This window comes from Colobus angolensis, unplaced genomic scaffold (genome assembly GCF_000951035.1).
Source record: "Colobus angolensis palliatus isolate OR3802 unplaced genomic scaffold, Cang.pa_1.0 Scaffold345, whole genome shotgun sequence".
Classification (NCBI taxonomy): domain Eukaryota; kingdom Metazoa; phylum Chordata; class Mammalia; order Primates; family Cercopithecidae; genus Colobus; species Colobus angolensis.
In genome coordinates this window covers 334678-350422 of record NW_012116766.1, presented here as the reverse complement: position 1 = coordinate 350422, position 15745 = coordinate 334678, and the positions used below count along the sequence as shown (strand labels likewise).

The window sequence follows — 15745 nt, the reverse complement described above, 5'->3', positions numbered from 1 at the left end:
AGTGTAGCTACTGTGATACATGAAAATTCAACCATTGGAAATGGGCCATATTTGTGACTAGATCAGTTGCTCTTACCAAATTGCTCATGTAGCAATCTATGTCTACCGTTATAACTATGACATTGGTTAAGCCACAATCTTGTTACTTCAGCCATATGGACCCACAGAGCACAAACCAGGTCGGACAAATGCAGATGCCTATGAGACATTTACCAGTGGTTCTTGAGTGTGACATGCTTCTTCCAAAAACTGTTTGTTGGTCTGGCAATGTGGAAATTATCAGGCCTGTATGATGAAAGGAACTAATATATTAATCCTATTTAAATAGGTCTGAGTTCATTTTATAGGAAAGGATGAGAACAAACAGTCAGACTTCTATGTCTGCAATGTATTCATATACTTGGTTCTGTTTATTATAAACAATTTTTCTCAGAAACACACTACTTTCAGAGTTATATGGGCATTTTGGGGTTTTCAGTCTATCTTGAAATAACTATTGGTGTTATTCTGTTATATCTTATTTACAAAAGTTGAAAGGATTATCCTAAAAGGTAATTATAGACCAGAAATGAATACTTGTTTATTTGCAAGTCATGGCATTTGATTGGGTATTAATCTTGACAGGTGTTTACAAGAAAAGAGAGACACAACATTTTGAAGTTGCACCTAAAAACTGACCAGTTTCAGATGTAATACTACTACACTCAAAAAAACAAAATAACACATCCATCACACCCCCTCGTTGTAAGAGTTACTTTTTTCGAGACTGTTCTGTCTGGATCTCATCACCCATAACCAGTACTGATCTGCTCTGACCTCTCTGTTTTATACCTCTGTTTCAATTCAAAACATTATGCCCAGTTCTGAAGAGGCTTGGGGCCTGGCTATACCCTGGGAGGTTGCTCGATTGTGTTCCTGGTTCAACGTCTAGACGACATTTCTAACAAGTTCCAGGGAAACCTTACACTGCCTTGCAAGTTCTCCTCTGTAGCATAAAGGGATGATAAATTACATTCTGGTACTTCATTCTTATTTCTGTTTTTTAATGGATCTTTTACTAGGAATCAATGTCCTTCCCTGCATTGCCCTCCTCCCCGCTATACTGTGGGATAGCCAATCTCACCCTCTCTTTTTTGGGATCTAAATAATGACAGTGTAAGATGAAACTGTGCCTAAGACCTTGAGCTATTCAATCTTGAGCTAAGGGTTTTTTCCATAATGAAGATCTACAGCCTTTTATTTCTATTACACTTAGAGTGAATATTTACAAACATCTTTGAAAGAGTTCTAAGGGTCCATCTGGAAAGGCATTTTAAAAGACTTTATTTCTCTACTTTGATGACTGTTTCTCAAAGGTCAGGAATGGGGAATGTAAAGAGAAATGAAGGAAATCTTGCCCAGATGCATGATCAGCCACTCCTGGGAAATGAAAATGTCCATCAGTGAGATGCAATTCTGACAGAGAGGATGGTGATTCAGGTACAATGCTCCAGCATAAGGTTACATGAAGGACAGAATGCAAACATTAATAAAATCAAATTACACTGGATCTCTTGCTTCTCTTGACTTCTTAGATCTCTCAGAGAAAGAAATGAGATAAAATTATACTTCTCTCCACACCCCACTTCTCTCCCTGTTCTCCTTTCTCCTACTTCCCACTTTCAAAACAACAAAGGCCCAAATCCCCAAAGACTGTCTATTTTTCTGGCTAAATCTCTCTGGGGAAACACAATTGTGAGTGCACCTTGGTGCTTCCCAGGTCATTTGGCTGACTACATATAAAGACCAGCTAAAGTCTGGCAGTGGTCACGCTACTTGTTCATAGGGAGAGGGCCAGAAAGTAGGTTCCCAGCCTATTGTATCTCTGTCACACTATATCAGAGTGGGGGAAGGAAGTGGCTAGAGATGCTCCAGATGACATTGTCCTCCAAGTTAGATGCTTGTTTTTGTGTTGTTTTGAAGTTAACCAGTGAATAGAGACAAAGAAGTATACTCTGGGTGAGCTGTCCCATGCTTTCTATAGTGAAGAAGTGCTTAAGATGAAGTCCTGAGTGAACATTAAACTGTGAGTAAGGCAGTCTGGATTCTAGTCTTAATTGGGCCTCAATTTCCTCATCTGTAAAATGAGATGATATAACTAGATCATCTCTAGAAGGGATTGGTAAAATATTGGAAAGGATACTTGATTGGTTTCAGCTACAACGGATTCCTTGAATATATACAAAAATGTGGGTGTGTGCGTGCATGCACACATGTGTGGTTTCATTGAGTCAAACCATTAAGAATCATGAAGCCTTTTTCAAACTCTGAAGTTCATCTTTGTCATTTTGTCTCTTCGTCATATCAAAATCATAATCTTTCAAATGTGTTCTGAGTAATGAAAATAAGTGCTTTTCAGCACTAATCCCTAAATGCATGTTTAAACATTTAATCTAGAACTTGATTATAAAGTAATTTAACAAAGAAAATAATCTGTTATAATTCTCATAGATTTTTTATTAGTTTTAGATTTTAAAAAACAGGGCTTATAATTAAAGCAATTGACTAATTATTTCAGAGCCTCAAGGTTGTATGTGTATGCAAACCTAGATTAGAAATACTTTGTGTCTCTAAAAATAACAAAATGACCGTAAAATTTTTTTCTTACAAGTTTGAAATGGTCGATTATGGGTAACACATACATTCCTAAGGAAATCTGAAATGGTCTTGAAGAATAAGTTTCTTTGAAATGGTAAGTAACACAAAAAGTGTACTTCTTTTTTTTGGAAAATGATTCACAAATAACCCCTTTAAACCAAGAATTGGTGATTTATATTCTGGTCAGGATTTTGGAGTCTGGGCAATGCCATTACTCAGCTGTTTTGACTATGAGAACTTTTACAAATTTATTCTGACTTCTATGATCTTTAATCTCTTTTCTACACCTGAAAAATAAAAGATTGTAAACCAAATGTCCTCAAAGATTCTTCCCTCCCCAATGACACATGACTATACTTGGGACTCTAAATGCCCTGCTGTCAACAGAGCTATCCTGAAGCTCACTGAACACAAGGTGGTGCTTTCATATGAGCTTCTTTCTAGTTCTTTTGTTAATTAAGAACAAGTTTTTGTTTTTTGTCCCCAGTTTAGCCAAATGCTCCTGAAATAGAAATGCATTAGTAAATAAGAGAGCTTCATTTTTAATAGGTTTTCCTCTTTCTTTAGGAGTGATAGAAGTTTCACAATGTGTATTTCATTTTCCTAATAATTTCAAAAAGGCAAATTTCACTGGGGCCATGAAAGAATTCTTAGATTTATCCAGACTATGTAGAAACCACCATCACAGCTGGCTAAAAAGCAAAAGCTTGGTTAAATTGACTTGGCCTGGTTCCCAGGGTTTCCCAGGCAATAAGCAATATCTGAAAGTTAAGTCTGTCACCTTCAGAAGCTGCAACAACTCTTTGATTCACTGTAGTCCCATTTAACACATTGTTATGTAATAATATATATATGTGAGTAATATGAGAAAGCTTATTTTTCTTCAATGGCAGCACATTCATAACTTAGGATACAGCATCTCTGGGATGCTGTCAATTTTAAAGTCTCTCCTTCCAAGTTGGTTGGTTACATAACCATGGGGGTACTGTTCCTTATCTGTTAAAAAATTCAGGTGTCATTACTGTTGGGTACAGATGTGGTCACTTTTGTTTAGATATCTTAACACTGAGGAGTTGGATGATAACGTTTTTAGGAACTATCTTTTCCTAAGGCAAGCAGAGCACATTTTATAAGGACCACTACGCACACTACCTTGGTCATAGCCATCTATACTCCACAGGAATGTTGCTGTTGAATGCCCGCCATACAAACGGCAGGGTCAGCATGCAGGGGGCAGTAGAGGTAAAGGGATTATACCTGTCCACACTTGTAGTCACAGTACTTTAGAATCATAGAATTCCACCAAAGACACCTCTTACAATAGAAAGTATCTAACAATGTCATCTCATCTAAATCTATCACCACCTAATGTTACAGATGGGAAAGGGAGATGATGGGAGGTAACAGATTTTCTTAAAGTCATATTGCTTTAGGTGATGGTAAATTCCAGACTTTTCTGATTCCTAGACCAATGTTCTCATAACCCCTCATGATTCATGTATAGAACCTGTGGAGAATGAAGTTATCTAAAAGTGCCCTTTGTGCACAGTCTCTGATAAAATATTTCTATTATGATTTGCCTACATTGTCTCTTACACTCGAAATTACTTTTTAAAAATCCATGAAAAATCAAAGTTAAAAGTAGCAGACCATTAGTGTTATAAAACAACAGCTTTCCTAGTTTTCTTCTTACTAATGAAGGTCCTGATTGGTGTTTGTTAAGTTGCGTCAGCTAGAGGTTAAAGTAATTATTTAACTATTCTGCTAATATTCAAACAGATGGAAAATACTTGAAATATCTCAATTTTGTACTTAAAATAAATGCTTATAATGTGATTGTTTTAGGTTATTAAGGACAATTTGTTGAATACTTATCGAGTCAGTGTTTGGTTTGTCCTATTCTTTTAAAACAAGTCTACTGTAGCTCTCTCAACTCTCCTAACAGCTGGCTCCTATTCAACGTCAAAAATACAAATTTTAATAACTATTTCTAATGACATAGTAACTTAGAGAGATGGGGCATCCCTTTTTAGTTACTAAAAATGGGTCTGTTTTGGTGCCAAACTACAGAAGGTGCAGTTTTGAGGACAGATTAGAAATTGAATACACCAAGGTAGCTGCTTGGGAAAACGAACAGTATATAATCTAGTATCTTTAATTTTATGTACACGAATATAATGTATGTCAACTTTGTACATGAGATACATATAGTATTTAAACAGTTTACTCAACAAACAAGAATTTACAATAGCAATATAACTGACTAGAGGGCTATTCACTTAATAATACTTAGATTAGATCTGTAATAGGAAAAGAATTTAATAGTTTACAATCATAGAAACACTGACATTTAAAACAAGAATTTATAAAATAATTTATATATATCCTAGCATCTATAGAGAGGAATGATTTGCATTTGTGGGTGTGTGCAATGAATGGCATATTTTAAATTTGTAGGTAATAAAATAATTTAGAAGCAGTTCATGCAGTGGTCAAAGCAAGGAATGGCAAGTTCCTTTAAGAAGTCCTCTATCTTTGACACCAACCGGCATAAGACACACACTAGGTACCATGGGGCACGCTAGAGCAAGTCTCCTTCAAGAGTTACTTATATAAACATCAATATACACACGTTGATATCCTTCCTTCCATAGTACAAGTACAGGTCACAACTTCTCTCAGCTGTGGGAGTAGTCAGTTTATACTTAAAGTGATTTAATATCCCTCCTGGAGTTCTACATAATATATCTCTATAATAAGGTAACTAACAGAACTTTCTAGTTTTCACAACCTTACTCTGATACTTTACAGAGTGCCCCCCATGTCCTATGACATAAACATCCAGCAGGTAAGATTTGCCAGGCTGAAGACCTTTAATTGTTTCTGTGGTCACTGCTTTCTGCAGGTTTTGACTGTGGAAATATTTACAGAGGACCTTTTCTGACTTCTTCCTTATATGTGGTCCTAGGCATTGGTTTTGCTCTCTTCTCTTCTGGTCTTCATTGTAGTTATCATCCACTTCTTTTTTGTAGATGCAAAACTTGTTCCTTTCCTGAGTGCCTAGCCAAGCCACGGTGGCCGAGGAACAGGTACGGAGCTTGTCAAAGGCTTTGATTCTTGTGTCTTCAGGAAGAGAGGGAAATGACTGCTTAGTAGGCCGTGTGGTAGCTAGTATTTTCAACATAGATGCTCCTTTCTTGTTTCCTTTCAGTCGAATGAGGTATTTTGCTTTAGGTTTTCCTCTAAGCTGAAACTGCTGAATGCCTTCCACATTCTGAGACAGAAGAAGTTTCCCATCTCTTCTCACTTGGATTTGGACAGCATCCAGACAAGAGTGAATAAAGAAGGTGACTTTTTGGTGAGAAGACATTGGAGCAAACCGTAGAAACTTTGCTCCCTTCCTTTTAACAAATACATCTGTTACCTTCCCATCTTTTAGCTCAACTGTCTTCTGTTTGGCTTCTTCCTTGGTCCTGGCAAAGGTACCTACGTAAGCGGTGCTCATGTTGCTGTTGATGTTGACCACAAATACATCAAAGTAGTACTGCGTGTCGGGTTTCAGATCAGAGACGGTGAAGATGTTCTTGTTTCCTATGCAGATTTTCTGAATGTCAACCTTGGGCCTGGAGTAGACATGACGCCCCAGTTTTGGAGAAGGCTTTGCTTGGAAACTGCGTTCTTTACCTGAATTATCTGAAGGAAATCCAAAGTGGGCAAAGTCAAAGGGGCTGAAGTCCAGACCAGGTTTCGGTGCCATCATGAAAGCATCATCTGCACTCAGTTTTGCTTCTACTGCACAGAAACTTTTGAAATTGTGTTCTTTGTTGATGACCACGCAATACTGAATGGGTTGTTTCAGCAAAGAGGCAGTGGGGCTTGGTTTCCAGGCCAAAGTGACCGTGGTGCACCCCAGTGAGGTCACATCTACTCTGGGGTCATAGGGTAACTCAGGGTATGGCTGATCAGATTCTGGAGTTGTGGTGGCATATACTTTGAAATGTGTGTCTTTCTCTGTTGAAAGAAGATCCAACTGATATAAACCGGATGGGGAACTAGAAGATATAAAATACTCAACATCATTGCCTTTGTAGGAGAATAACTCAGCGCCTTCCTCATTAATGATCTGCTGCTTCTGCTGCTCAAGAGGTTCCAGATCACCTAGAAGACACATAAGAAGCACAGGCTACTGTCAGGGCATACACTGTGGCTTGCCAGCCTTAAGTTATCCTTTTATCTTATTTCTTCTCCATTATGAAAATAGTACATGTTCATAAGTAAAAATATTTATAAATGTATTCAAGATAATATTTATTTTGACCATTATACATCATGCTCTTATATATGTGTAAGGCTTTTCTGAATTTAAATTATTTCTTCAGAGCAGAATCCAATTAGTAAAAATTTCAGGTCAGAGACTATAAACTTTTGAGATATTATGAATCCTGACTGTCAATCTGCTTACCAAAAGAAATGTATCAGCTTGCATTTGGATGGCCATTTTGCTAATTTCACTACTGTTAGAAGGACTAGACAATCTGATTAAAATACAGAATATAAAGTACCAGTAAGAATGTTTGGCCAGGTGTCATGGCTCATGCCTGTTATCCTAGCACTTTGGGATGCTGAGGCTCTAAGATTACTTGAAGCTGAACCTGGACAACAAACAGAAACCCTGTCTCTACAAAAAATAAAGATACAAAAATTAGCTGGGCATAGTGGCACATGCTTGTAGTCCCAGCTACTTGGGAGGCTGAGGCAGGAGGATTGCTTACGCCCTGGAGTTCAGGGCTGCCGTGAGCTATGATTGCACCACTATGCTCCAGCCTGGGCAACAGAGCAAGACCCTGTCTCAAAATAAAATAAAATAAGATAAAAATTTTAAAAAGAGTGTTTAAGGTTCAACGTATAGAACATGTACCCAGGAATAACATAGGAATAGTGTTAAAACTAAACTAATTTTTCCATATTCTGTTACTGTAAGTAGCAGATACCACACAGATACCAGTGTACAGATAAGTTTCCAGGGCTTGGTGAATGACTGGGTAGCTACAGTGAAAAGAAACCTTTCCCAGTTTATCACTGCAGGTTGAAAGTGAGCTATACAGAATTCCATATTCCTAAACACAATCATCAAACAGATATGTTAACATCAAGATTTGGCCAGGTGCAGTGGCTCACGCCATAATCAGCACTTTGGGAGGCCGAGGTGGGCGAATCGCTTGAGCTCAGGAGTTGAGACCGGCCTAGGTAACACAGTGAAACCCTGTCTTTACAAAAAAAAAATTATCTGGGCATAGCGGCATGCACCTGTGGTCCCAGCTACTTGGGAGGCTGAGGCAGGAGAATTGCTTAAGCCCAGGAGATGGAGGTTGCAGTGAGCCGAGATTACACCACCGCACTCCTAAGCGACAGAGCGAGACCCTGTCCCAGAAAAACAGGCCCATCAAGATGCGTTTTCTGTATCTTGGTCCCTTTACTTCCCAAACACACTTCCATAATTTTCCTAATTGTGATGTTTGCTCCTCTTTGTAACTACTATAGCTAGCTATGTATATATGTGTGTGTGTATATATATAGATTATATATATGGTCTTTTGTAGGGCACCATTGTCAAGCCTTCACCTTTAACCTATGATGCCCTTAAAGAGCTTTCAGGGCGCCGTACAGACTCTTCTCATTTCTCTCTTATCTTCTTATTTGCTCTCCATCATCTGTCTTCTTTAAATGCTTAGCCCACTCATCCTACTAACTTTGTTTTCATCTTGGCCTTTAACTGCTACTAAATGCCTCTCTGCTTCTCTGTCGCCATCTCTTATTCCCTGGAGATCAGAGGTTCTTAACTTTGGCTGTATATTAGAATCACCTGGAGGGTGGGGCTAACAATCCCAAAGTTTGGACCTCACCCCGTGGCAATTAAATCAGCAGTTTTTAAAGCCTTATATGTGATTAGGATGTTTAGGCAAGATTGCAAACCACAGCCATAGAGGCTAGTCCAAACCTCTCCCCTTCTCCTCAAGCCATCAGTCCCCGTACCTGTCTCTCCTAACCTTTTGTCAGGATCAATGTCATCTGATGCCACCCTCCCAGATAAGATACTTCCCTTATCTCTGTCTCATACCTTCAGCTTCACCTGTGCACCCATGCTGCTTTTTCTTACTAACACACAGAAGTTTGTATGTTTCACAAGCCTTAAAACCATCCATTCAAAGGTCCAGGGGCAGATCTATCCGCTGCTTACCTGAGCCTTCCCCACTTGTGTCCTCCGGAAGCTCCTGAAGGCTCAGCTTCCACTCCAAAGGTGCGTCACAGGGCGTCACTGTGACTGATAATGGAGTATTGTCTTCTTCAACCACAAAGAAATACCTGTGGGAAAGTGGACCAGTTTAGACCGTGGTAGCTCTTTCTAACATTTATAATCAAGACTTACCAGAGAAATAATTTGGCTTTAATTTTGTTTTCATTTTACAAATTTTATAAAATTTCCATAAAATGTCACTGTATTTTCTCTTACCAGAAAATAAACTTGGCTATTTGACACAAAAACTGACACGGCATTAACTGCGGAAGTCCAGCAGCCTCAAGGATCTGCAACCAGATTTATCATCAACAAATACAGTGTGAAATAAAAGACACTGAACCCAAAGTATTTTGAGTTAAAAATCAACACTTACCTGTTGTCTGGTATTATTTGACACATGCCCTGCCATTCCAAAATGAATCACAACCAAGAAAATTTCCAGGTTTGATGCCCTAAAGGTGCTATGCTTTGCATACATTTGGTGATAAATTTGTACATTACCTTGAGGGCACTCTGACACAATTGCAACTATTTCAAAAGATCATTTTCACAGCAACCTAGTCCTAAAATGTATGTTTGTCTCTGGCACTATAACGCTGTATTCACATTTTTACATTAGTGACTTTTATTCACAGCTTTACTATTTCATATCTTTTTATTTGTTTGTTTTGAGACAGGCTTGCACTGTCTCCCAGGAAGGAGTGCAGTGGCGTGGTCATAGCTCCCTGCAGCCTCAAACTCCTGGGCTCAAATGATCCTCCCACCTCAGTTTCCTGAGTAGCTGGGTCTACAGGCATGTGCCACTATATCTGGCTAATTTTTAAATTTTTTGTACAGATGGGAGTCTCACTATGGTGCTCTGACTGGTCTCAAATTCTTGGCCTCCAGTGATCCTCCTGTCTCAGCCTCCCAAAGCACTGGGATTACAAGTATGAGGCACCATGCCTGGCCCATTTCATATCTTTTTGAATGGCATTATCTAATCACCATTTGAGAAATACTTTTAAAAAGTAAAGAGCACTGTGTCCGTCAGTAGAAAGACACATTCCTCTATCACAAGTTTTCTGTTGAATTAAATAAGTTAATGATTTTAAAACAAAATTTAAAAAAATCAAATATTCTACTCTGTGCTTTCCCCTGAGCCTTTATTGTAATGCCTTAAAAAGAATAAAAATATTGCTTAACTATAGAAATACCATATATTCTTACTCCAAATGACTTAACACAGTTTCATTTAATTATCTTTCAAAACCTATAATCTTGCCAATGAGGAAACAGTGGTTTCGGTTCTAGCAAGCCCAGAGTTGCTCACTGATTCCATGCAGAGAGAAACAGGCTTTGCCTCCTGTGGACGGAACCTCCTGGATATCTCTTGCCTTCCTATTCTCTCCATAACCCTGACCAACACTGACCATCGAGCCTCCGACCATAGCCGTCTCCTCTGCTGGTTCCTTCTCACCTCCCTGAACTCTAATGTCGGGAGGGAACCACAGGACTGTGCTTGAACATCTCTTTTCCACCTATGCTCACTCCCTGTGCTATCTCATCCAGGCTCATACAATTAAGGAATTTTTCCCCAAAGCTAAAATCTAAAGCTCCGATAGGACTCTAAGCTGGAAATCACATAGTACATTTGCTGTTTTAGGAGATTCCTCTTGCCGCAGTTTTTGATTTGGAGTTGGTGAAAGTGGATGTATGGGAAACTACTCATTAATTCATCCAACAAACATTCCTTGAGAAGTCTTTGAGACTAAAGAAAAAGCATCCCTGAAGAAATGACTTTAAATGTGAGTTGGGGCAAAGGAGTTCTTTTCAGGCAGAGAAAACCACATCCCATAGATGGTAGGGTGGGTAGGGTTCAGAAACTAGAGAAGTCCTTTGAGGTTTGAGCACAGAGAGTTAAATGGGTAGTGACAGGACAAGAGACAGGTGAGGTAGGCAGAGGCCCTGTCACTACAGAGGTTTGTGACTCATACTCACATTTAAAGTTATTTCTTCAGGGATGCTTTTTCCAGCTCACTCTGGATCAGGTCCTCGTATGTATTCTCAGAATGTCCTATACTTTTTACTTGCGGGCACTTATTGTTACTTGTGACTATATAATTGTATTATTATTTGATTAATGTCATTTTCCTCACAAGGGCCCTGTTAGGGTTCATTTATCACACCTTTGCGTTCCTAGCAATTAGCACAGATTTTTGCATGTATGTACTTGATCAACATTTTAAAATATCTGAATTACTAAATGAGTAAATAAAACCTAAGAATCCTAACACCACACTTCTTGTTCTAGCCTGGTTCACGTACCTAGAGTCTGCTTCTATCTGAAGACATAGAATCTGAACTGAAATATAAGTACTTCCCCTCTCCACCGCCACCATTCCAAGATGCTTTTGGAGATGGAGAATGGCCGGGGGGCAGTGGGCAGACAAATAAAGTGAAGACCCTATAAATGCAAAAGCAACTTATTCATCATACAGTAAAGTTAAACCATCATCTAGACAAAATAGATGATTGAATTGTTTACTGTCTGGAAAGTTTAATGTACCATAAGCATTCCTGAACAGAGTGTTGGAAGGCTTAATTTTTAATGCAGTCTACTTTTTGTGAGTAGAATTTTGTCTCTTTGGCTAGATTGCATGGGGTTATTAACCACATAAACACAATTGAACCTATCTATATTACAAAGAAATAGATACAACAATATAACTAGATTGGCATCATGTGAGTAAAAGAGTGTTCAAAACTTCTTGTTTGATTTTAGGTTTTATGTGAATAGCAGAGCTAACCCAACGCCACAGAAGAAAACAATGTCCAAGTTTGTCTATTACCTTCTGTTCTCATTTCACACAAGGAAGTAGTTTATTTCCCAAACTGTGTCTTAGTAACTTAAACATAGGTCATAGGTGACCAATTACAAATAAAACAATGCTTGCATTCCACAAGATAATCATTATGCATACAAAGCAGCAGGGAGTCCCTCTTAAGTCAACATTTTCATATGGAAGCACTTAGATTAGGAATAAATGATAATTTGAATATACTTAACAATTTGATGGTTGCACAATTCTACAGTTGCACAAAGCAACTGTACAAGAGAGTGACAATCAGAGATGACAGGATGAAATCTACATGTTGGAGATATTTACTGGCTAGTGAGGGACACAGAAACATAGTAACTAAGGAAACACAGCCCCACATTATAGTGCCAAAGCTGAGGGATAATCACACCACGAGCCATTTAGCCTTTGGAATTTACGTACAAACATAAGAATAATTACTGCATTTGTTGTCTTTTTAAGTTTACTGCTGTGAAACTTTATCTGGAATTTCTTTTATTATTTGGAATATCAACAACATCTATGTGTGCTTATCACTGCGTATTTCACACCTAGAAATGAAGTTTCTACTTGTGGCTATAATTCTTTATTAGTATAAGTCCGCTTTTATGTTAACATTTTTTCATATTGTGGATACCAAGGGCCTCAATAACTATTGGTGGAAAAAAGATAAAAATAATGAATAAAAGAAAGAAATAAAAATAGAAAATGTTTTATAATGTGTCATAATAAAAAACATGGAGCTTTTCTTCAGAAGTGTAATCTCTAAAACAACTCTTAAAGGCAACTTATTTTTAAGAAACTGGAAGACTAAACAAGATGAACTATTTAATTAAGTGATTTGATTACATAATGTGGAATGCTGTATTTAAAGTATACTGCAAAGAAGGCAGTACACAAGAGCATTTGGGAAATGAAAGTAATTTCTACAGGAAATTTTTTATTTGATTTCACTCACACGTAAATTTCAAAGGACAAAATAATATGAAAAGCCAAACGTGTTCGCAAGAACTCAGTTAATAGTTAAGAATAACTAGAAGTATGAGGACTGCTTTGTATGCCTTTTACTGTTTTCACAGACTCAATTTTAGTCAGGACCAAGACAGTAGGTTCCTTCAATATAATCATTTCCTTTTCTGCCTTTACTCTCATGAATGTCATTTAAAGATTCAAAATTATTTTATATGTTACTGACAAGTCAGTTACTAGTCTGATGTGGTCATGCAAACAAATAATTTCACTCGAGCAGTGCCAAAATGATATCCAAACAATAGTTTGCTCTAGTTAATGTATTTTGACTAACCAGATGGAGATACGACTGGGCCATTAAGTGTAAGGGGTTCAGACCACCACCTTCCATGATTACTGTTAATGAAAACTGAAAAGATGACTAATGATCTGATATACCTCAATCTCTAGAAAATGGGTTATTAATGTTACAGTTTAATCCTTTGGCATGTCACTGTATCCCAGGTTAGAAGGAAAAACTGGTTTTGAAATATAATTATCCAAATATTAACTGTGTGTTCTAAACTTATAAAGGGAGAAAAGAGTTTGAGCACTACAAAGTAGGTAATTTTAAATGTAATTAATTTATAACATATTATTTATATATTTTTTTAAAGGTCAAAATATTTAGAAACTTCATGTGAGCCCAATTTGTTGATGTTGGAGTAAAGGTAAATAAACAGTATCAGTTTTTATGACTGTTTAGTTTGATTCTCTCAGAATCTGATAATAGTTGTTGAAGAAATATTATACTCCTAAAACATAATGCATTAAGTGTGGTGTCTCACACCGGTAATCCCAACACTTTGGGATGCTGAGGCAGGAGGATCACTTGAGCTCCGGAGTTAGAGACCAGCTTGGGCAACATAGTGAGATCCCCATCTCTACTAAAAATTTTAAAAATTTGCGGGGCAAGGTGGCATACACCTACAGTCCCAGCTACTCATGAGGCTGAGGTGAGAGGATTGATTCATCCCGGAATGTTGAGCCTACAGTGACCCATGATCATGCTACTGCACTCCAACCTGGGCAACAGAGACCTTGTCTCAAAAACAGAAACAAAACTTAATGCAAATTCTTGAAGAATTATACATATTCATGAAAATTGATTTCATTTTAATCCTACAGAATCCTTCTTAGAAATATCCTACTGTACTGAAAAGAAGAAAATAATCATTCCAAAATATAAGAAATGCAAGCATTGCCTACTCCACCCAAAAGGAGATGACAATCAGCAAGAATCAAACAGCCTTTATTTCATAATGAGAAGTTGCAGCACCATTTTCCCCCTTGCTTACAGAAAATCGGTAATGCTATTCATAGGGTGATATGTAAATGACCTAAACTAGGTCTAAAGGTTACTTTCTTTTTTGGAGGCATCCTTTGTGAGCTTTTTAATAAAGAAATTACTGCAGGGAGAGTACCTTTTAGGTGTATCTCTAAAGAGATAACTGCTAATTTCAGCTCCATCTGGAATTACTGACGAATCATGAAAAAATGCCTTGTCCCGGATCTGCATCTGAAAAAGTTCCTCATCCCGGGTGGGTAACTTCTGGGTCCTTGAGCTGAGTGGAAACAGAAGCCACAGCAGACACCAGTGGAGCAGCACCATCCTGAGGCAACAGAAATGACTGCTTTATTAGTTTTGCAGGCAGACACTCGGGCAAGTCTCAGACTTTCTAAAGGGTTAACACTATTTTAGCTTTGATGGAAATTTAGGGACGCATCACGTATTATTGATACATGCACATGATCTTGAAGGCAACTTTACTACATTTTTTCTTCAAATGATTTCATGATGTTGAGAATAAATTCACTAGAGTTTCAGACATTAAAAAGATTTTGAAATGAAAAGACTCTTGCTGCATTAACTTCTCTGGGTATTCAGAGAGAAAATCCTCACTTCATTACAGCAGAAGCCTATATGGACATTGTAGATAACATTGTATCAATGTCTCAAAGCTTGTATGAAAATAATCTCTTAAGGTCAGTTCTTCGAAGTATTATAAAAGTTAAACCAATGGTTGGCTGGTATCACTGCTCAGCAGTCAAGTTGCTAATTGCTGATATGATTGAACTATTACATTCAACATAAGTCAGAGACTCTTTGAGAACAAGAAAATCATCACTGCTCAATTATTTTTATTCTTCCCTAAAATCTGACTAGGGATTATACATATATAACTCTCTATATAGTATTATGCTTTTTCCAAGATCAAATTTTCTTAAGTCAGGGATTTATAAATCATAAAGTTCATCTCTCTCACAAATTAAGCAATTTATCCAGAATCACAAGATGAGTTATTTGTTGATGTCTAGTTGTTATCAGGTACCAGAGTCTTCAACACAACGTTGACATATACACCTCTATCGTTTCAGAAAATGGGCTTGAACCCCCACTCACACATCAAGTCAGAAAGGTGTATATTTAGAACATTTGTCTTAACTTCCAGCAGAGTACTTTCACTAAGTTACGTTTTGGCATTTGTCACTGACTTTCATCAAAGATCCTCTAAGTAATGATGGATCATTCTCTACTGCACATTGTTGTAGGGGTGTTGTCAAAGACACTGTCTTCCACATGTCTTGATGTTCCCAACAGGAAGCCTCAGGTAGGCAAGTTCCTTGACGTGACAGTCATGAGAAAAACTTTGCTTCCTCTGACCATTTGGTACATTATTTTTCTCACAGAAAGAAATATGTAAATAATTGTTTTCCTTTACCTCTTTGACTTAACACGCATCAGGGAATTAAAGCATTAGAGAAATATAGTGTTTTTACACTGAGGTACTTGAAATAGCAAATGTTTGTGATAATTCAAGATGAAGTGAATGCCAGTTTTATTTTTAAATAGACATTACTATAATCAATCTCTACTTAAAACATCATTTGATTTTCATTTTGTTTTTCTTTGGATGCTATCAAAAATAGATTCAGATCGCAAAAATATATAGTTTGAAAA

General features: G+C 37.5%; 1 protein-coding gene across 3 annotated transcripts in view; it reads right to left on the bottom strand.

The window, feature by feature from the left end:
- Positions 1-555: 555 nt before the first annotated feature.
- Positions 556-15745, bottom strand: part of NDNF (neuron-derived neurotrophic factor) — a 41843-nt gene continuing 26653 nt past the window's right edge. For all 3 annotated transcript variants that reach the window (XM_011952700.1, XM_011952698.1, XM_011952699.1), the window contains exons 2-4: positions 14208-14396; positions 8876-9000; positions 556-6795 (exon numbers count right to left, since the gene is read on the bottom strand). In XM_011952700.1, coding sequence (XP_011808090.1) covers positions 5402-6795; positions 8876-9000; positions 14208-14395 — 1707 coding nt within the window. In that variant the 5' untranslated portion in view covers position 14396 and the 3' untranslated portion in view covers positions 556-5401. The remainder of the gene's footprint in view (positions 6796-8875; positions 9001-14207; positions 14397-15745) is intronic.